Source organism: Bison bison, unplaced genomic scaffold, assembly GCF_000754665.1.
Source record: "Bison bison bison isolate TAMUID 2011002044 unplaced genomic scaffold, Bison_UMD1.0 scf7180017864503, whole genome shotgun sequence".
Classification (NCBI taxonomy): Eukaryota; Metazoa; Chordata; class Mammalia; order Artiodactyla; family Bovidae; genus Bison; species Bison bison.
Window position 1 is genome coordinate 6,565,301 of NW_011495061.1, and position 23,748 is coordinate 6,589,048.

Consider the following 23,748-nt stretch of genomic DNA (forward strand, 5'->3'; position numbering starts at 1 on the left):
AAAGTCTGACACTGTTTCCGCATCTATTTCCCATGAAGTGATGGGACCAGATGCCATGATCTTAGTTTTTTGAATGTTGAGCTTTAAGCCAACTCTTTCACTCTCCTCTTTCACCTTCATCAAGAGGCTTTTAGTTCCTCTTTACTTTTTGCCATAAGGGTGGTGTCATCTGCATATCTGAGGTTATTGATATTTCTCCTGGCAATCCTGATTCCAGGTTGTGCTTCTTCCAGCCCAGCATTTCGCATGTATTCTGCATGTAAGTTAAATAAGCAGGGTGACAATATGCAGCCTTGACGTACTCCTTTTCCTATTTGGAACCAGTCTGTTGTTCCATGTCCAATTCTAACTCTTGCTTCCTGACCTGCACACAGGTTTCTCAAGAGGCAGGTCAGGTGGTCTGGTATTTCCATCTCTTGAAGAATTTTCCACAGTTTATTGTGATCCACACAGTCAAAGGCTTTGGCTTGTCAATAAAGCAGAAATAGATGTTTTTCTGGAACTCTCTTGCTTTTTCGATGATCCAGCGGATGTTGGCAATTTGATCTCTGGTTCCTCTGCCTTTTCTAAAACCAGCTTGAACATCTGGAAGTTCACGGTTCACGTATTGCTGAAGCCTGGCTTGGAGAATTTTGAGCATTACTTTACTAGCGTGTGAGATGAGTGCAATTGTGAGGTAGTTCAAGCATTCTTTGGCATTGCTTTTCTTTGAGACAGGAATGAAAACTGACCTTTTCCAGTCCTGTGGCCACTGCTGAGTTTTCCAAATGTGCTGGCATATTGAGTACAGCACTTTCACAGCATCATCTTTCAGGATTTGAAATAGCTCCACTGGAATTCCATCACCTCCACTAACTTTGTTCATAGTGATGCTTCCTAAGGTCCACTTGACTTCATATTTCAGGATGTCTGGCTCTAGGTAATGATCACACCATCGTGATTAACTGGGTCGTGAAGCTCTTTTTCGTACAGTTTCCCTGTGTAATCTTGCCACCTCTTCTTAATCTCTTCTGCTTCTGTTAGGTCCATATCATTTCTGTCCTTTATCGAGCCTATCTTTGCATGAAATGTTCCCTTGGTATCTCTAATTTTCTTGAAGAGATCTCTAGTCTTTCCCATTCTGTTGTTTTCCTCTAATTCTTTGCATCGATCGCTGAGGAAGGCTTTCTTATCTCTCCTTGCTATTCTTTGGAATTCTGCAGTCAGATGCTTATATTTTTCCTTTTCTCCTTTGGTTTTCACTTCTCTTCTTTTCATAGCTATTTGTAAGGCCTCCCCAGACAGCCATTTTGCTTTTTTGCATTTCTTTTCCATGGGGATGGTCTTGATCCCTGTCTCCTGTACAATGTCACAAACCTCTGTCATAGTTCATCAGGCACTCTGTCTATCAGCTCTAGTCCCTTAAATCTATTTCTCACTTCCACTGTATAATCATAAGGGATTTGATTTAGGTCATACCTGAATGGTCTAGTGGTTTTCCCTACTTTCTTCAATTTAAGTCTGAATTTTGCAATAAGGAGTTCATGATCTGAACCAGAGTCAGCTCCTGATCTTGTTTTTGCTGACTGTATAGAGCTTCTCCATCTTTGGCTGCAAAGAATACAATCAATCTGACTTCGCTGTTGACCATCTGGTGATGTCCATGTGTAGAGTCTTCTCTTGTGTTGTTGGAAGAGGCTGTTTGCTATGACCAGTGCGTTCTCTTGACAGGACTCTATTAGCTTTTGCCCTACTTCATTCCGTACACCAAGGCCAAACTTGCATGTTATTCCAGGTGCTTCTTGACTTCCTACTTTTGCATTCCAGTCCCCTATAATGAAAAGGACATCTTTTTTGGGTGTTAGTTCTAAAAGGTCTTGTAGGTCTTCATAGAACCTTTGAGCTTGTTCAGCATTACTGGTTGGGGCATAGGCTTGGATTACTGTGGTATTGAATGGTTTGCCTTGGAAACGAACAGAGATCATTCTGTTGTTTTTGAGATTGCATCCAAGTACTGCATTTCGGACTCTTTTGTTGACCATGATGGCTACTCCATTTCTTCTCAGGGATTCCTGCCCACAGTAGTAGATATAATGGTCATCTGAGTTAAATTCACCCATTCCAGTCCATTTTAGTTCGCTGATTCCTAGAATGTCGACGTTCACTCTTGCCATCTCCTGTTTGACCACTTCCAATTTGCCTTGATTCATGGACCTAACATTCCAGGTTCCTATGCAATATTGCTCTTTACAGTATCGGACCTTGCTTCTATCACCAGTCACATCCACAACTGGGTATTGTTTTTGGCTCCATCACTTCATTCTTTCTGGAGTTATTAGATTAGCTTCAGTTTAGCTACAGCTCACAATTACATTTCTACTTTCACAGGTTTTGTTTTTAAATAATGATTAGTTGATTTTTAAAGGCACTGAAAGACTGGTCAAATTAGCAACTTCCTTTCTTCTTTTAACTTCTATTCAAAAGCAGGAATTTTGCAAGTTCTCTTGATCTCCTATTTATGACTCTCTTGTTCTGCTTCATTCTTTGGTTTTTCTTCCTTTCTCATTCCATAGAAATTTCCCTCAAGTTTCTGACTTGTATTATTTTCTCTTTCCTCCCAATAGCATTTAGTAATCATCTCTCTTTAGAAGCCTCTCAAATTTATACCTTCAGTCAAACCTTTCTTTCAGGTTAAAATTTGCATTTCTCATTGTTATCTACCAGATCCACATAGAGGTTCTCTAGTAAAGGCTACAATCTAGCATCTTGCAGTTACTTTATTTTGGATTTTATTATTAATAATTAGGAAAATTTTTTTTAATTTGCAGCAAATGGACAGATCTAAGGATTATCATACTAAGTGGAAGTGAGTCAGAAAGACAAAAACCATATAATATCATTTATATATGGAATTTAAAATAGACACAAATGAGCATATCTACAAGACAGACTCACACAGAGAACAGACTTCAGGTTGGTAAGGGGAAGGTGGGGTGGCGGAGGGGAAGAGTGAGTGAGTGGGATTAGCAGACGCAAGCTCAGACGGATGAACAAGGCCCTACTATATAGAGCTTATTGTTCAGTTGCTAAGTCGTGTCTGACTCTTTGCCACCCATGGACTGTAGCCTGCCATGCTCCTCTGTCCGTGGGATTTCCCAGGCAAGAATACTGAGTGCTGCTGCTGCTAAACTGCTTCAGTTGTGTCCAATTCTTAGCGACCCCATGGACTGCAGCCTACTAGGCTCCTCCATCCATGGGATTTCCCAGGTAAGAGTACTGGAGTGGGTTGCCATTTCCTTCTCCAGTGGATCTTCCTGACCTAAGCACTTGAACCTTTGTCTCCTGCATTAGCAAAGTATATCCTTTACCACTGAGCCACCAGGGAAGCCTGAATGTATAGTACAGGGAACTACATACAATATGCTATGATAACCTGTAATGGAAAAGAGTATGAAAAAGAATATATATATATGTGTGTATGTATATAAAACTGAGTCACTTTGCTGTATAGCAGAATTAACACAACGCTGTAAATCAACTATACGTCAATAAAATTAAAACAACCAAACCAACCTCCCCAATGCCCCCCAACCTTGATTTCTGTCTTACTTTGAAAAGTGCAAGACCCAGCAACACTGTGCCCATATTTCTACCTGACAACAAGACTGGAACTAAACAGAAGATGTTGTCTTAACATGGAACAAGCATTCTGCAGTTCTGCACATTTCCGTTTCAATCATTTACATTACCAGTCTGATTTCTTTAAACATTTGAGTTTGCAATCTTGCCAGAAAGGACAGGAAGAATAGATAGCAGGCCTGACTAAAACTTTTAGATTCCTTCCACTCCAATGTGTCAATGTTTAGTGACAGTCTACCCCTAAATCCATATATTTGCCATGATATCATTGGAGAGTTGGTCAGATATTTTGTATGTTTTCAGTTCAAGTAATCAGCACGTGACCTTTCAGTAGGGAGTGTACAGCCTGATAAGTAGAGTGGTGTGTATACTGTATGTGTGTACTGGGGGGAGAGTTGTTTTTATAGGGCCCCTGGAGGGTTATCACCAAGTTCTCTTAATCCAAGAGCAATACACAGACCACGTCTTCTATTCTTCTACAATTCCCCTCTTCCTCATATCATTTGTCTATTAATGCTTTCAAAACTCAGCACAACTTTGGCACAGAGCTTTCTATGCTAAGAAAATGCAATAAATATATCTGTAGTATTCTGAAAATAAAACCAACCAACCAACAAACCAACACTCAGCAAAAAGCCAGTAAGAATTATTGGACAGTTAGTTTGAGTTCTGATTCTTATGTTAGACAATCAATGTATCTACCTATAGGACTTCTGACTGGCTTTCACAGCATTTGTTACTCTCATTTGGCAGAACTGAGCTAAGCTTGACACAAAGAAAAGGAGGAGGAAAAAGGCATAATAAAAAATCAGCAGTAGTCATTAACACTTACTGAAGGCCTATCACGTGCTGGGCAGTAAAACACTTTATATATCCTACTGCAGCCAGGAAATTAAAAGACGCTTACTCCTTGGAAGGAAAGTTATGACCAACCTAGATCGCATATTGAAAAGCAGAGACATTACTTTGCCAATAAATGTCCGTATAGTCAAGGCTATGGTTTTTCCTGTGGTCATGTATGGATGTGAGAGTTGGACTGTGAAGAAAGCTGAGCGCCGAAGAATTGATGCTTTGAACTGTGGTGCTGGAGAAGACTCTTGAGAGTCCCTTGGACTGCAAGGAGATCCAACCAGTCCATTCTAAAGGAGATCAGCCCTGGGTGTTCTTTGGAAGGAATGATGCTAAAGCTGAAACTCCAGTACTTTGGCCACCTCACGCGAAGAGTTGACTCATTGGAAAACACTCTGATGCTGGGAGGGATTGGGGGCAGGAGGAAAAGGGGACAACAGAGGATGAGATGGCTGGATGGCATCACCAACTTGATGGACGTGAGTTTGAGTGAACTCCAGGAGATGGTGATGGACAGGGAGGCCTGGCGTGCTGCGATTCATGGGGTCCCAGAGAATTGGACACGACTGAGCAACTGAACTGAACTGACAGCATTTAATGCTCATAATAACCGTATAAGGTATATATTATTATCATCCTTATTATGGTTAACAACCATAGAGAAGTAAAATAACATGCCTAAGCTCACACAGGTCTTAAGTCCCAGTCAATCTGACTCCGGAGAAGGCAATGGCAACCTACTCCAGTACTGTTGCCTGGGAAATCCCATGGGCAGAGAAGCCTGGTGGGCTGCAGTCCATGAGGTCACTAAGAGTCAGACATGATTGAGCGACTTCACTTTCACTTTTCACTTTCATGCATTGGAGAAGGAAATGGCAACCCACTCTGGTGTTGGGTTGAATCCCAGGGACGGGGGAGCCTGATGGGCTGCCATCTATGGGGTCACACAGAGTCGGCCATGACTGAAGCGACTTAGCAGCAGCAGCAGCAATCTGACTCCAGGGTCCACTCACTAGATAGTGGTAAGCTTTGTGAAGGTGAAAGGAAGTTGTATTTTGGAAGATGTGTCCTATGTGATGGTTAAAGGGACAGATTCTGGAGTTAGATAAAACTAGAGTATTAAGTCTAGTTACTACTCATTTTAGAAAACAACTCTGGGATTTGTTGATCCCCTGTACTGTATTTTTGTTTTTCCTTTTCATTAATTTCCTTTTTTATTAAGGACTGATTGTGTACCAGGCACAATTTAGGAGATGGGGACAGACCAGTGAAGCAGTGAAAATTTCTGCTTTCCTGGAGCCTAGTAGACAGACTGAGAAAATAAATAATAAAAATACGTGATGTGCACATACCCACTAAAGAACAGACAAGAGGAAGCAAGAGTGCTAGAGAGGGATAGGTAAAATTTTAAATAGGGTTATCAGGATAGGCCTCACTGAGAAGATGACATTTAAGTAAAAACAGGGAACTGAGGGACAAAACCACAGAGTTAATTTAAGACAGTGCCTCTGAGTATGATAAGCAGCAGTTGGGGAAGGGGGTTATTAGCAGAGGGATGACACACTTGCTGTGCATTTTAAAATGGTAATGTTGGCAGCTGTGTTGACAACAGAATGTAGGGGGCAAAGGTGAAAGCAGGGAAACCAAAAAGAGGGTAATATCCAGGCAAGAGACTGCCATGGCTTCTCAGAGAATCTGTACGTCTATAGATTTCAGTCTCCCCACCCAATGCCAAAGGTTCTAGGTTCAGGGTATAACTAGATGCTTTCAGGTTAGCTGCAGCTTTACCCAGCAACAGTGTATCACCTTAGATTCCTGCTTCCTTTTCATTTTCACCCTTGAAGATTCTCCTTACTTTTCTGTGCTGAGTTATGCATTAAATAAGATATTTTATATTATCCTACATGTTAAGTGTTTTAATGCTGGTGGTGGGAGTGTTGGCCTGGGATGTTTCAGAACATTCAGTATGCTACATTGTCAAAGTGGAAGTCCCTAGATTTGAATACCACCTTTTCCCACTTACTAGTTGTACGACCTTGACAAGTTATTTATCTAGACTCAGTTTCCTCAAATGTAAAATGGAGAAAATAACATCTAGACTGTGGGGAGGTTGTAAAGATTATGATCTTCTAATGTACATAAAGTACATAAAGTGCTTAGCCACAGTGCTTGGCACATAGGAAATACTTAATACACTTTATTGCTGCTATCATCATCATCATCATCATCATCATCATGCCTGCAGCACTGTATACATAGTAGGTATTCAATAAACAACTGTTTAAGTGATCTACTGAAAATGAATTAAAATTGCAGTGTGCTCAGTGGAAAAGACATGCAGCTGGATTGTCTCTAAGTATATAATACAAGGGCCAAATACAGAAAAATGTTAGAACTCTTGCCACCCATTCCCTTTAGAAAAGTAAATAGGGGCTGCACTCCTCTAGCTGTAATTCCTTAAATGTCTTCAGATAAACACCCGTGCTGTATTTATTGCCACCTTCCATTTCCCCAGGAGCAGAAGTGAAGGTGGAAGTAACTAGCCCAAGGTCCAATTCTACAATCTCACGCCTTCAAAAACAGTCAGTGAAACAAACAGAGGGAAACAAAATAGAATTTCTCCTCTGTAGCTTGCCAGGACTGAGATGCTAGCTCTTTGTTTCTTCCAGGCAGGGTTTCCTTGCAACTGACATGGTGGCAATGGGTGAGCTGCTCACTGGGTTCCTTAGAGGAGGCATAGGGCTTCCTCTTTCTATAAGACTATCATACTCATTAGCTGTTTAAACAAGATACTATCAGATAAAGGTTTAATTGATCTCTATTTTAAAGTGAGCATAATAAAAAATTTCCCATAAAACGTATCAAGTATAAATCAATGTGTTTTTAATTATAAATCTCAGTCTCGGCTGGTCAATGCAAGTAGTTTTACAAAAGCAGGTGAATATTTGATCTCACGAAGAATGTTTAGCTTTCCACAAGGAAAATTTTATTTTATAACCTGAACTAATCATGAAGGGAATCTGGAATATAACAATGGATGGGTCAGGGTGAATGCAATTCCTCTCCTGAAATCAGCTCTACAGTCTTTGTAATATTTGTGTGGCTGCACATCATCCATTATCTCATCATTCCCTACAAAAGATAGCCCAGGACATGTTAATAATATAACACATTATCATATGATCCAGTAATCCCACTCCTGGGTATATATCCAGAAAGGAAGAAAACTCTAATTCACTCTAACGTTTATAACAGCACTATTTGTAACAGCCAATACATGGAAGCAACTAAGTGTCCATCAAGAGATGAACAGATAAAGATGTGGTACGTATATACAATGGGGTATGAGTTATAAAAAAGAAGGAAACACTGCCATTTGCAGCAACGTGGATGGACCTAGAGATTATCACATTAAATGAAGTAAGTCAAGAAGAGAAAGATAAATATTATATATTATTGTCATGTGAATTTAAAAAACAATACAAATAAACTTACTTAGAAAATATAAACAGGCCCACAGACAAAACAAATTTACGGTTACCAAAGGGGAATGGGAGAGGGATAAATTAAAGAGTATGAGATTCACAGATACACATTACTATAAATAAAATGGATAAACAACAAGGATTTACTGTAAAGCTATATAGCACAGGGAACTATATTCAACATCTTATAATAACCTATAATGGAAAAGAATCTGAAAAAGAATATATATTTTATATATGTATAAAAACCAAATCACTTTGCTGTGTACCTGAAACACACTATTGCAAATCAATTATACTTCAATAAAAATACAACATATCACGTTTGTGTGTGTGTGTTCAGTTGCTCAGTCTAATCTGACTCCAAGATCCTTTGGATCCACCCTGCCAGGCTCCTCTGCCCATGGGATTTTTTAGGCAGGAATACTGGAGTGGGTTGCCATTTCCTCCTTGAGGGGATCTTCTTGACCCAGGGATTGAATTCTTGTCTCCTGCATTGTAGATGGATTCTTCACTGCTGAGTCACTGGGGAAGCCCTTACATATTACATGATACATATAATACATAGTAGTAATAAATTATTGAAATAATAAAAATCTTTTCTGAGATTTAACAAGTTAAATGGCTTTGAATATAGATTACTTTTTTGACTCTGAAAATATCTTTGTGGGTAAATTAAAAATAATTTGGGGGGCTTTGCTCTGCAGCATGTGGAATCTTAGTCCCCTGACCAGGGATCGAACTTGTGACCACTATAATGGAAGTGTGGAGTCCTAACCAGTGGACTGCCAGGGAGGTCCCTTTGTGGGTAAATTTTAAAAATTTCAGAGTGAATTCTGTAAATAAATAAAAACTATCAAGTATTAGAAAACCCATGAAAGAAAAAAATTATTTCATAAGCTTTCACCTTGTTTTCTAAAATCTAGATACCTGAGTTTCAGACAAGCTCAAAGTTTAGATGACAAGAAGTCTGACCATGTGTTGTTAAGAAAGAATTTTTTAAAATAGCATAATAATATTCAAAAAATGGGAATAATAATAGTTACTATGATCCTATACATATAGAAAACATTTAGTTTAGTTCCTGGTAGGTCAGAAGTACTCAATAAAAGTAATTATGATTTTTATTATTCTTTTACTTATTCTCTTTCAATAACCAATAGCTATAATAGATATAAAATTAACATTAATGCCTGTCATATTCAACAGACAGGTTAGACACAGGGTCTTACTGGTATCATCATTCCTAATCTATCATTCAGTTAAATTGGGCCCTAGTGACACTGGGGAAATACACAGACAATTTCTGTAGTTTGGTCTAGATCACACACAAATAAGGAGGTTACATGTAATATTCAGTTTGGTGTGAGCCAAATTAAACAAATAAATCAACCACTATTAGCCAGGAAACTAAGTTGAGTAAAAACAAGTAATTATACACTACCATTATATAGAATCTTTTAAGAATATTTAAATAAATAGTGTCTAATCCATTCCACATACATATTTTAAATCTGCATTTGTAACTCTCCTTTTAAAGTTAGGCTGTTCCCTCAAAGCACTTAAGCAAAATTTCTGGCATTTAGCTGAGGATTTTATGTAACCAAGATTCTGATCTTTTCTTAGTACACTGAATACCCTTTACAATAATTGTACTCATATCATGTTCTCCTAACCTCTTACTACAACAGATACTCATTCAAGGGATCAAATTCCAGAACAATACATATACATATGCATAAACAAAGAGAGTAAAGTCAGACCATCTTTCTGTTCCAAAGCATCTGGTTGGACCTCCACTTTGAATGGTAGTTTGTATTTCAAACTCGACTCTGTTATACAATAATAATGGAAGAAACAGCAGGTCCCTCCTCCAAGGTGGATATTTCTTAGTGAATGATTAGAGTGAACAGTTTTGACTGAATATTGGTAATAAATCTTGAGGTTGAAGGCTAATTACTGGTAACAAATTATCCTTTGTGAGTAACTTTCTCTACAACATTAATGAAAGTGTCTTGATTTGTGTAGCTTTCACATATATTAATGTCGAAGGATGCTCTAAGGCTGAATGAAGCAGAAGAAATAACAGAAAGAGGTTCTGAAAAGAAAGAAATTAGGAGAGAAGGACAATTATGCCCTGGAAAGCATGGAAAACTGATTAGAAAGCCTAAGGGAGAAGGCCCCCATGTGAGGGAGGGGACAAAACTCACACATAGCAAAACCTGAACCCAGAGGGAAAGGGAGGAAGAGAAAACAGATTCCCACAAATCATGGTGTCATTATGTAAGGGAGATTATAGAGGATTTTAAAAAATAAATAATAGGTTAGTCTCCTTAATCCTTGTTACACTCCTACTCAGTCTAACAGTTCACCTTGTTTCTTTCTAGTCTACTTTGTGCTAGTCAATTTCATGCCTATGTATCCTACTAGATAATCAGTGGATAGCAGAAAGTCTTACGCATTTTTGCAACTCACACAATTTGTAGGACAGAGGTTTACATAAAATAGACAGAGATTTTGTTGAAATAAAATTTTCTACCAAAGTGGTTAAAGTAACTTTATATTTACAAGTAACTATGCTCCTTCAAATCTTGTTTTTGCTATTAGTTTGTTTAAACCTTTAAAAGAATTATGAGCATAGAAGTAAAAAAAATCTATTATTTATACATTATTCAAATTACTTAACATGGCACACAAAGCCCTTCACAGAATAGCCACCAACTACCTTGCCTTTGTGCCTCCACCTCTATAGCCATAATTCCCAATAAGCAATTCATGGTATCTTCTCTGCCTGTAATATTTGTCTTCCCAGCCCACCCACTTCTCACGTCATCACCACGTGTGAGACAAATGCCTATTTGTCTTTCAAGGCACAAATGTCAATAATTCATTTGTAGTGTTCCTTGCTGCACCAGGAATTAATGTAGTACTTATACCTGTTTTAGAACAGCTACACTGTAATTTATTTTACTAATCTAATTATTATTACTAATAATTAATATCCACTCTCAAACTTTTGAGTAATTATTCTATAATTGCCTTGCATCATTAAACTGTGACTATTAAACTAGTATTAATAAAAAAAACGGGGCTTCCCTGGTGGCTCAGTGGTAAAAAATCTGCCTGCTCAGTGGTAAAAAATGCAGGAGACCAAGGTTTGATCCCTGGGTCAGGAAGATCCTCTGGAGAAGGAATGGCAACCCACAATAGTATTCTTGCCTGGAAAATCCCACAGACAGAGGAGCTTGGCAGACTACAGTCCATGGGGTTGAAAAAGAGTCGGACACGACTTAAAGTGACTAAACAATAACAACAATAAAAAACAGTAATTCCAAACTGGTTATAAAATTATAGAGGCTTTTCAGGAGGACCAGGAGAAAGGAGCAGCTGTGTAAAACTGGAAAGAAGGAGTAAGAAAAGCAAGAAGAGATTGTGTTGAGAGGCAGGAGGAGGAAGGAATGCTATACTGTCCTAAAGAAAAGAAGAAGGTAGAGGAAGTAAAAGCAAGATACTATTTTTCTGGCCATTCTAAAATTCTGCTGTACTGGAAGCATCCGCTATAATAAACATATTCATATCTTTTCCAGGCCAAATTTGGATTCAGCCCAGTATTGATGCCTGTCTTCACTCTGAATTGTTTTTCTGCTGACTTATTTTTAAGATTAGTATGTGATTTTACAGCAGAAAAAAAAGGTGGAAAAAGACCCTTTATCATCTCTCTCCTTTTTTGGGCCAAAAATGTAATCCTTTGAGATCTGTTATAGGAAATGCAATGTATCCAGATCATGAAGTCTAAGAAAACAAAATTCTTTTCGTATTTTGTAGATTTTTAAGAAACTCTCTTGTCATGTACCAAAGGCAGAAAAATGAAGACTGATGAAATATCTATTTTTTATGACGAAAAGATTTTTCTTCCAGCAGCAATCTTCCATCCGTTAGAAGCTGCTGTATCTACTGTGGGAAAAGTAGAGTCCATATTAATTACTAAGAAGCAAAGTCAGTTAGTTATTCAAATAAATTCTAAAGTAAAAGAAATACAAAAGTGCATCTGGTGTGATCCTGTGTACTTAGCATGCTTTATATTAGAAATATGTGGAAGTTAGAGATTTATAAATAATGTCATGGGACAGTTATTTCTTAAATTAACCATAACAAACAAACAATCAGCATTTCCTAACTTTTGCATCCTCCAAGCCAAAGCTTAATGAAATATCTTTGCTGGATATATGGATGAAAATGGTTGATGGAATGAGGAGGTAGGAGTGATGCCAGTTCAACACCTCTAAGTAAAGAGTCAAAAAAGCTCCAAGAGTATGCTGCATAACCGGGACTCACGTGGGGAATCCTATCACAGTTAAAGACACGAGGCTTTGGAGTCAAGTAGAACTGCGTTTGAGTTTCAGCTCTGCCACATACTGGCTCAGTGGTACAGATTCTCTCTAAGACATAGCTTTTTTTGTCTTAAAATGGAAATAATAATACTCACTGACTTGGATTAGGTATAGTAAACCAAATGTAGCATCTTGTGCATAGCAAAAATTCAATAAATGTTATTATTCCTATCACGTTCCTTTGGACTTCTGTTCTTTACTGTTCTCTGTTAGGTGCACAGGCTTACATAAGAGATATCAAGCTCTGATATGAAACATACTGATTATAGATTTTAGTTCACTTATTTTGGGGGGCAGGCGTTGGGGGGCAGAATTACTGCTAGAGTCTGGGGGCAGGAAGATCATTGCTCAGGAGATGAAACAGAAAATTCTGACATTTTTTATGCTTTAATGTTACCTTTCTGCTTCTCTGACTGATTAGGTAACCTGCTGCTGCTAAGTCACTTCAGTCGTGTCTGACTCTGTGCGACCCCATAGACGGCAGCCCACCAGGCCCCGCCATCCCTGGGATTCTTCAGGCAAGAACACTGGACTGGGTTGCCATTTCCTCCTCCAATGCATGAAAGTGAAAAGTGAAAGTGAAGTCGCTCAGTCATGTCCGATTCTTCGCGACCCCATGGACTACAGCCTACCAGGCTCCTCTGTCCATGGGATTTTCCAGGCAAGAGTACTGGAGTGGGGTGCCATTGCCTTCTCCAGATTAGGTAACCTAGGCTTATACAAATGACATTTTTCAGATTTTCCTATCACATCATGCTGAATATACTTGCTTTGGGCTTTTATATATTGAAATAGAAATGATATCTAGGTCTCAAATTTTATTTAGTGAGATAAGCTAGTAGATGTTCATTTAGAATGTATCAGAAAAAGTTAAAATTTAGCAATGGAAATATAAAAAAAACCCATAAAATGTAGACAGAAATGTGAAATATATTTCTTCAAATTGAGAAATTATGCTTTACATCTCATATGTTTTCCTAATGTATTTACTGAAAGATAATTAATTATATATTTCATTAGAATTAGGTATAATTTGAAATAAGGTGAAAATTACAGAAGGTGACATAAGCACTCAGGGTATGAGAATTTTTTCATTAATAATTAACAGCCCTAAAGAAATCTTCAAAAAACCATAGGTGAATTTCAAGTACATTATGCTTAGTGAAATAAGTCAGACACAAAAGAATATATATATGATTCCATTTATATAAAATATGCAGAAAAGGCAAATTTATAGAGACAGAAAGTATGTTAGTGGTTGCCAGAGAATGGAGAGTGGCTAAATGGGCATGAGATTTCTTTTGGGGGTGACGGAAATGTTCTAAAATAACATGGTGGTGATACTTACACAATGCTGTGAGTATACTAAAAGTCACTGAAATGAATTTAAAAGGAGTGGATATTCATGGTATTTAAATTATACCTCAATAAATCTAGTAATAAAATAAATCTTCCATGTGACTAGATTTCAGAAAAGACATTTTTATGTACTATATGAAACGAGAATTTTGAAGAAAAAATCTACCACTGAGAATGAGAGCCTGAGTAATGCTTTTAGGCTGAATGAGACCTAGCTCAATCAATAAAACATTCTCAGAGTGGCATCCACAGTGGGAAATCTTTGGAATTTGGGACGGCAACACTTTATGATGCTTGAATTTAACGTAAATAGGGTGCTGCTTTTTTCTCCTCGGGTAAACATAAACCACGACTGGTGCCAAAGGAGAAAGTGTCATCTCTCCTGTGAGTCATTCTGAGTATCAGTAATGAACAGATGTGCCTCACAGAGGTAACGAGAGGGACTGGTCATACTTTGATAGGACTCTCTCCAGATTACGTGGGTTATTAAGAATTGCAACAGCATAACTCTGAGGTGGGGCTTCCCTGGTCACTCAGACGGTAAAGAATCCACCTGCAATGCAGGAGACCCAGGTTACATCCTTGAGTCAGGAAGAGCCCTCTGGAGAAGGGAATGGCAACCCACTCCAATATTCTTGCCTAGAGAATTCCATGGACAGAGAAGCCCAGCAGGCTACAGTCCAGGGGGTCTCAAAGAGAGTGACTAACACTTTCACTTTCAAGTCTAAGCTACATAGGTCACTGAGGAGAAGGTATTAAATGGTGGTTCATAGCCTTTATTGTTGCTCACTGCTACCATGTTACATGGTTCTTCAGTTAACATGATCTTTCCCTGGTGGCTCAGACGGTAAAGCGTCTGTCTAGAATGCGGGAGACCCGAGTTTGATCCCTGGGTTGGGAAAATCCCCTGGAGAAGGAAATGGCAATCCACTCCAGTACTATTGCTTGGAAAATCCCATGGACAGAGGGGCCTGGTAGGCTACAGTCCATGAGGTCGCAGAGTCAGACATGACTGAGCGACTTCACTTCATAAGTAAACAAAGAGTAGCCCAATGTTATTTAATAACTGAAAGAGTTCCTCTGTCAGTAGTTAATTAAAAGATATAACATTAGACAGTATGTTTCTTGAGGGTAAGGACCATGTTATTCACCTGTAACTCAGCAACAAACATAAGCACAGTGTTTGGCATGCATAAAAAACATCTTCTGAACTGAGAATGAAAGCACCATATAAACAATAAATGTAAAAATTATTATTTTTCACCATAAAAGTAACCCTGATAATTTAAACCTAGCTGTTAAGGTACTACCTTCAAGAAAGGCTTCATGAGTTAAAGACACATTAAATACAAGTTTCTTACAGTAGAAAAAGGTGTGAAAGAACTGTAGAGGAAAAAAAACCTCTAAATTTATGGTGGCCGTGGTGTAACAAATTCCCAAAGATCTCATATAGATAATGTCAAAAATGGTACATCTTTTAGTCTAAGCAAAGCTCTAAAAGAGAGACATGTGTTTAATCTGGGCCAATAAAACACTCTACTTTTATGAGAAGGATAAGTATATGCATAATTATTTTTTAAATTAAAAAGAAACTATATATCCTGAAAACTAGAAACCACTGATAAAGGAAACTGAAAATGATTCAAAGAAATGGGAAGATATTCCATGCTCTTGGATCAAAAGAATTAATATTGTTAAAATGGCCATAATACCTGAAGCAATCCACAGATTTAATGAACCTCTATCAAAATACGTTATGACATTTTTCACAGAACTAGAACAAAGATTTCTAAAATTTATATGGAATCATAAAAGGCCCAGAATTACCAAGTAATCCTGAGGAAGAACAACAAAGCTGGAGGAATAACCCATCCACACTTCAGACCATACTACAAAGCTATAATAATCAAAACAGTGTGGTACTGGCACAAAAACAGACATATAGGTCAATGCAACAGAACAGAGAGCCCAGAAATAAGCCTGTACATCTGCAGTCCATTAATCTATGATAAAAGGGGCAAGAATATACAATGGATAAAAGACAATCTCTTCAATAAATGGTGCTGGGAAATTTGGGACAGCTATGTGTAAATCAATGAAATTAGAACACTCCCTTACACCATATAGAAAAATAAATAAATTCATAATGGGTTAAAGACCTAAATATAAGACACGACACCCTAAAATTCCTAGAAGAGAATATAGGCAAAATATTATCTGACATAAATTGTAGCAATATTTTCTTATATCAGTCTCACAATGCAAAAGAAATAAAAGCAAAATAAACAAATGGAACCTAATCAAACTTGAAAGCTTTTGCACAGCAAACTAAACCATCAACAAAATGAAAAGACAGCCTATGAAATGGGAGAAAATATTTGCAAATGATGTGACTGACAAGGGATTAATATTGAAAATATATAAACAGCTTATATTACTCATTATTGAAAAAACAAATTCAATTAAAAAAAAAAGGGCAGAAGCCCTACATAGACACTTTTCCAAAGAAGACATAAGACGGTGAAGAGACACTCGAAAAGATGTTTGACACTGCTAATTACTAGAGAAATGGAAATCAAAGCCACAGTGAAGTACCATCTCATATTGGGTAGAATAACTATCATCGAAGTCTATGAATAATAAATGCTGGAGAGGGTGTGGAGAAAAGGGAAGAAATCCTTGTACTCTATTGGTGGGAATGTAAATTTGTGCAGCCACTATGGAAGACAGTAAGGAAGTTTCTTAAAAAACTAAAATTAGAGCTACCGTATGATCCTGTAATCCCACTCCTGGGTATATACCTGAAGAAAATGAAAACTGTAATTCAAAGGATGAATGCACCCCAATGTTCACAGCAGTACTATTTACAAAAGCCAAGACATGGGAACAACTCCTATGCCCATCAACATACAATTGGCTTAAGAAGAAATGGTGTGTATATATACACCCAGCGGAATAGTATGCAGCCATAAAAGAAAGAAATACTACCATCTGTAGTAAAACAGATGGATGTAGTGAATATTATACTTCATGAAATAAGTCAGATGGAGAAAGACAAATACTATATGGTATCACATATATGTGGAATCTAATAATAATACAAATGAATCTATATATAAAACAGAAACAGAACCACAGATATAGAAAACAAACTAATGGTTACCAAAGGGGAGGAAGGAAGGATACAAATTACTATACATAAAGTAGGTAAGCAACAAGCATTTACAGTATAGCACAGGGGATTATATTAAATATCTTGTAATCCCATGGACAGAAGAGCTTGGTGGGCTACAGTCCCTGGGGTTGCAAAAGAGCTGGATACAACTTAGTGACTAAACAGAAACAACAATAACTCAATGGGTATAACCTGAAAAAAAAATCACTCTGCTATACATCTGAAACTAACAGTAATTCACTAATATTGTGAATCAACTATACTTCAATTTTTAAAAAATAGCTGATATATTAAAAAAAAAAAAAACCAACAACATAGGCACCTGATCCATCATCTCTCCCACCACCTTACTCAGAGCAGGCTTTGAGTTCCACTATTAAAAAGACATATATATGGATACATATATGCAGTCATTAAAAATAATTAGGTATATATGCTATAAATTAATTAGGTATACAGAAGGATCTCCAAGATATACTACTAAGTGAAAAAAGCAAGGTGATCACTTTAGTTAAAAAATAATTTTATCTGTATATTCTAGCAAAAATACACAACTTTTTTTTTTCCCCTAGGAAACCAATTGTCAGAAGAAATGGAGTAGAGGCGGGAAAGTGAGCGTTTATTTTGCATTTTCTATCTCTCTGTGCCATCTGAATTTTCTAACCATGCATATATACTACTTTAAGAAAATGTCTACCTGATTGATGAAAACTGTGGACCAGCTTGTTTATTATTTATTACATTATAAAGACTAATGTAAGTTCCTAGTGGCCCCATCAATATTTTGTTCATCTTGTTACCCAAGATATTGTCTGGTATAGTAACCTTTTTTGTTGAGATGCTCAATAAACTCCTGGTGCATTGAAAAAAAAAAGACTAATAAATTTTATTAAAAAATATTTTCAAAGCAAGTTTAAGCAAGACAAGTAGCTGAGTCCATTTTCTGAAGCAATGCTGAGCAAGACTCAGGAATTTACACCCTTTGAACAGTATGAGGATGGCTCATGTGCAATCAGAGGCCAGGATAATGCAATTGACATCTACAGAATTTTCCTGAATTAACAAATCCACTATGCATCAGCAATAATTTCCTGTAAGACAGAAACTCAGAAAGTATCTAAGAATCAATATGATCTACTCTTAACCCTGTCTGCTGGGTATCAGTGCAGAGCCTCTCTCCTCCGGATCCACCTGCCTTTCCTCGCTTTTTGGTAATGCAGCTGGACCTGTCACAGTTTTTCTTTGCCAGCTGGGACACTACAGTATGAACTGGTCTCTTTTCCTGGTTCTGGTGTGCTCTTCCTTCTCGTTCCTGCTAGTTGTGTGTGGGACACCCAGACGCGCTCCCCACTTCGCAAGTTTCAGTGGTGCCCCAGAGACGGCGGCTTCCTAGCAAGCCTTGTGAGAACTCCAGCGGGCATTTACTGCTTGCCAGTCCAAGTCTGCAGCCCCTCAGTGAACTTCGCTTCAGTGCCGGTCATAGCAATGCCTCTCCAACAAGGTCTGAATCTCAGTCTTGCTGGAGAGTGGCCCTCTCCAAATTTGCTCCTTTTGTGGGTATTCTGCCTGAACCTTCGACAAGCTGCTCCCTTTATCTGCTATTTCTGTATTCTTTAAAATCTTCTGTACTTCTTAGTAGTTAATCCCCTATTAACTTAACAATTCCTTACATTAAATTTTTCCTGCTCATATTACTGTTATGGTTTCTGGCTCCTGACTGGACCTTGAGTAATTCATGCCCAAATTAAACCAAAACAAACCAAGTAAAATCAAGCCAAGCCAACAGTAAAGAATTAAATCTATAAACTCATCATAAAATGTAAGTCTGTATTATTAAGTTTGATAACACAGAGAAAAGCATGGCACGCATCCCTGCTTATTAACTAACTGCATGCATTAAACACATGCATGGAACAAACAAAAAACACAGTGTAATGCTTTTGCACTGTGTAAACTAAGCTAAGCTGGAACTATATTTCCCAGAACTCTCTTTGCCGCATGAGTCCAGGTTAAGGTTAATGACAGAGAAATGTGTCTAAGATTTGGAAGGCAAAAATGAAGCAGTGGCCGCTACACTCTGAAGGTCAGTACAGCCACGTGCTGCTGTATTTCATACACTTTTATAACTAATCTGCTGGATCATCTTAATGTGTGGGAAGAACCAGGCTCACATTTCTTCCAGTTCCTATTGGATCTCTTCCATTAGCTACTCCTACTCAGAGCTAGGCACATGTGTAGCTCAATGGCCAACAACATGGCTTCTTTTTCAGGTCACCTCCTTCCCTGAAGTTGGAGGACATGAGAGACATACACAGATTCTACTTTGCCCTTGTTCTTCCCTCTGTCATGCCCAGCTTTTCTTCCTGACTGCTGCCCTGATGACCTACAGTGACATCAGGCCAACAGGTAGACCCTAATTTGAAGCTTTCCATAAACTTCTTCTCCAGCTTCTATAACAATATAAAAGCTGGTCCCTACAATAGGGTCCTTACTTCCTATCACTCATGGTGCTTTCGCTTGATGACCAAACCCTCACTAATACACTGTAAAACAGGTTAATAATCCAGCTTAAACAAAGTCTTCAGTAGTTTGGATTTCTTGAGCAATTGAGTTTCTACTGTCGGTTCTTATTTTCCCTACATTTCTTCTTGTTTTTTAAATGTAGATATATTATATAGAAATAAATATCTTAGATGTTAAAGTAGGAAAATTTTAAAATGCTATTTTCTTTAACAAATGCCCATGTGAGGGCCCATATGAAGGCTAGTTAGAAGAAAGTTTTCTGGTTACTCTGGGATATGGAGACAAATTTCCTTGATGGTTTAAGACACAGGAGGGCCTGACCTATTTTTGTAACATTGTTCTTCATGTTAAGAGAGGAATAAGACGAAGAACCACTAAGCAATTAAGAAAAACTGGAGTGGGCCTGGAGACTGGTTAAGGGAAAACCGAAAGATAATGCCCAAGCTCCAGCTGGTTGTCTTTAGTTTCTAAAGCCAAATTCATTTGATTAAAATTTTTGAGATTTATCCTTATTTCCTGAGGATGCTCAGTATGACCTGCCAGATCTCAGAAGTGTGAGTCTCATAAATTTCATTTTCTGTTTTTGAAGAGGATGGGAAGGTAAGGAGGAAGAAAAAGGAATACGCAGTGACTTAGCAGCAGAGAAAGGGCTCCTGATTATGGAGAATGTTTGGGTTAAGACTTTTAACTCAGAGACTGTGGACAAACTGTTTGAAGTAAAGTTTTTTAAAAATTGGTCTTATCAAGAAATATTTATTGAACACATGCTAAGTGCAGGAAGAGGACTAGACCTCATCAGTCAGAAATGGTGGATGAAACAAAAAGGATAGGCAGAACAAAAAGCATCTAAGGGCATGGATCATTTTTATGAATCAGCTAAAGCACTTAGATATATCTGATGCCTAGTTAGTTCTCCACTAAATTAGATCTGGGAATATCTGATAATCTCTCTTGACTTAGAGTCCATGAAACAGGGAGTAGCTAAACTAGAAGTCCTTCCATAACACCTGTCTGAAGTCCTGAGCTTCCTGAGGCTAACTGCACATAGCTGGGCCTGAGGCAGCCTGGCTGCCACAGGTTTCTTGTTTCCTACTGTGTATTTCAGACAGACGTAATCAACGTGCTCTTCAGAGCGTGGCTCCGTAACTCCCTACAAGTCTTTACAGGAAAAGAGAGAATAAGAATTTGCTGGATTGTTTGCCATAAGAATCAATCTCTTTGAAAGGCATGGACAGGAGAACTACAATATGTGATAGAATTAAGAAAAGCACTGAGCACTCCAGAAAATTTTAAGAAGGTTCACAGAAGTTGCCAGTGACGTTAATCTCTAATTTCTGCCTTACATTTATTCATCTAGTGTGTTCATTCATTCATTCAGTCATTCAGCAGAAACTTATTAACACTGGGATATAGCAATGAATAAGACAGATAATATATAATATTAATTAATATTAAATTTATTAAATATAATAAATAATTTATTATAATTAATGATTAATATTAATAATATATAATATAATTATATAAGTATAATTATAATATATATAATAATATCCCACCAAATTTGTTTTCTTTGGTGGCAGAGAGCAGTCAAATATAAACTAAACAATACATAATTTCAGGTTATTAAGTTGCTCTAAAGAACAATGAAATGGGGACGGAGTGGTGGGGTTATATCTTAGGAGATAATTTAACATGTATTTCATTTTTTGCACATAGTATGCAACAAATGTTATAATAGATATAGCCACAGATGTGTCTTAGATATTGTCAGGAGATGGGACTGATGTAGTTCCATGATAAATCAAGCTGAATACATTTATATAAATCAAAATGACTTACATATAGACCACTAAAACTTACCCTATAGAAAGCACTAGTCAGAGGGAGTAATGCTGCAGCAATGTTATATTCTTCTAAACTGGAACAATCCTTAAAGAAAACAAAGAGAAATGAGCATTATTAGGACATTTATCAGAAATCACAAATATATGGAAACAAAAATCTATGATACATTATTTACTGTTCTAAGGGGTTTTTACTTTTATTCTAAATTGTCATTAAGACTTACCTAGATAATTGTGAAAAAAGAGCTGGAAAAAAATACTGTCCTGAAGCACAGTCTTTTGTTGTAAAAATACATTTGAGAAAGATATTTTCATACACTATTGGTGAGTAGCTACTTTTACTTTCCCGTTTATGTTCATAGCTGTGCAATTTGTCCAAAAAATTTTGGAGGGGGTTTAAATATATTTAATTACTGCATTTCACTGAACCAAAGATACACCTTTTCCCTCCACATTTTAACTTCTCTAAGACTGGGATGTATGTTATAATTGAAATAGTGTATTTTTTCTCAGTGTTACCTATGAAGAGTTTGCATGTAAAATTTTGTTATGGATCAGGCAAGAAATACCAGTGATGCCAAAACCCTTTGGGTGAAATGTTGGGGAATAGGAAAGTCAGGAAATCTCAGTGGGAATGTAAAATGGTGCAGCTGCTAGGAAAATGGAGAGAGAGGAATGAAGAGAAGCCGCTAAAGACAGAAACCTGGGGAAGATAGATGCTTATATAGAAGGAATAAAGGAAAATCAAGATGGGAAAGAAATTAGAAGAAAGCAATACTATAGATGTCAGGATTCCCAGGTGGTACTAGTGGTAAAGAATCTACCTGCTAATGCAGGAGACGCAAGAGACACAGGTTCGATCCCTGGGTCAGGAAGATCCCCTGGAGTAGGAAATGGCACCCCACTCCAGTATTCTTGCCTGGAAAATTCCATGGGCATAGGAGTCAGGCAGGCTAGAGTGATGGGGCCACAAAGGGTCAGACGCGACTGAGCACAATACTATAGATGTCAGGAGAAGAAATGACCAATGGTGTTGAAATCTTCATGAAATTCAGTAAAATGAAGATTGAGAAAAAGCCAAGAAACTTGTGAATCAAAGAGGTCACTGGTGACATGATGAGGGTGTAAGTGAGTAGAGTAAAACAAAGGCCCCCAGTGTAAATGCTCATAGCTGTAAAGGGGAGGAAGCTGTGGAAGAGTTATAACATCCAAATGGGTGGCTGAATGAATCTTGGTAGTACTGAGCCAGATGAATACCAACATTCTATGTAATCCTTTGATTCTGTAAGAATTAGAAGGGACCCGTGCACACCAAGGAGGAAAATCCAAGGGAGAGAGAGTTGAAAAAGAAAGGTCACTGGTAGAACAAGGTCTCTGAGATATGGCTGCTACGCAACGTGGCTCCCATTTCTAAGGGGGAAACATCTCATTTACATAAAAAGCAAACAAACATAATTTATATTAACCATCAGGATCCATGAATACATCAGCAAAGATAACATATTAGGAGAGAGAAGCTTGGTTTTACAAGGAAGACTCAGGCTTATCTAAGAAGTTTCTATGAGGGCAGTGGGCAGTGTCCTTACTGTTGTGCAAACACTAGTTGTTTTTTTTTTTAATTGGAAGATAATTACTTTACTATATGGTGAGGTTTCTGTCATGCATCAACATGAGCCACAGGCAAGAACTTGTTCCCTTCCTCTTAAACCTCCCTCCCAATCCCACCCCTCTAGGTTGTCACAGCTTTGGGTTTCAGGCATCATACAGCAGATTCCCACTGGCTCTCCATTTTACATGTGGTAATGTGTATGTTTCAATACTACTCTCTCAGGTCATCCCACTATCTCCCTCACCTACAGTGAATGAAAGTCTATTCTTTATTTCTGTGTCTCCTTTGCTGCCCTGCAAATAAGAAGGCAGTCATTACTTTGGAACCACATTTATGTTTTTATTTTAAAATAAAGGCAGGCTGGGAAAACTGGATATCCAAATGAAAAATGAAACTAGACTTCTATCTTATATCATACACAAAAATCAACTCAAACTGGATTAAAGACATGAATATAAGACCTGAAGCAATAAAACTCCTAGGAGAAAACACAGGTGGTAAGCTCCTGGACATTATTCTTGGCAATCATGTTTTAGATGTGACACTTAAAAGTACAAAGGCAACAAAAGCAAATATAAACAAATGGGACTACATCAAACTAAAAAGTTTCTGCACATCACAGAAAACCATCAACAAAATGAAAAGGCAACCTATGCAACAGGAGAAAATATTTGCAAATCATAAATCCAATAAAGGGTTCCTAGCCAAAATATTCAGGGACCTCATACAACTCAAGAGCAAAAAAGACCAAATAACTCAATTAAAAAACGGGCAAAGTAACTGAACATTTTTTTCAGACATACATATGGCCAACAGGTACATTAAAAGGTACTCCACATTGTTAATAATCAGAGAAATGCAAATCAAAACCACAGTGAGCTGTAACTTCATT

The 23,748-nt window shown here is 37.7% G+C and overlaps 1 protein-coding gene across 1 annotated transcript in view; it reads right to left on the reverse strand.

The window, feature by feature from the left end:
• The window catches only part of SBF2 (SET binding factor 2), a 502,701-nt gene that overhangs the window by 113,489 nt on the left and 365,464 nt on the right, over positions 1 to 23,748 (reverse strand). The window contains exon 17 of the mRNA XM_010829324.1: positions 21,264 to 21,332. Coding sequence (XP_010827626.1) covers positions 21,264 to 21,332 — 69 coding nt within the window. The remainder of the gene's footprint in view (positions 1 to 21,263; positions 21,333 to 23,748) is intronic.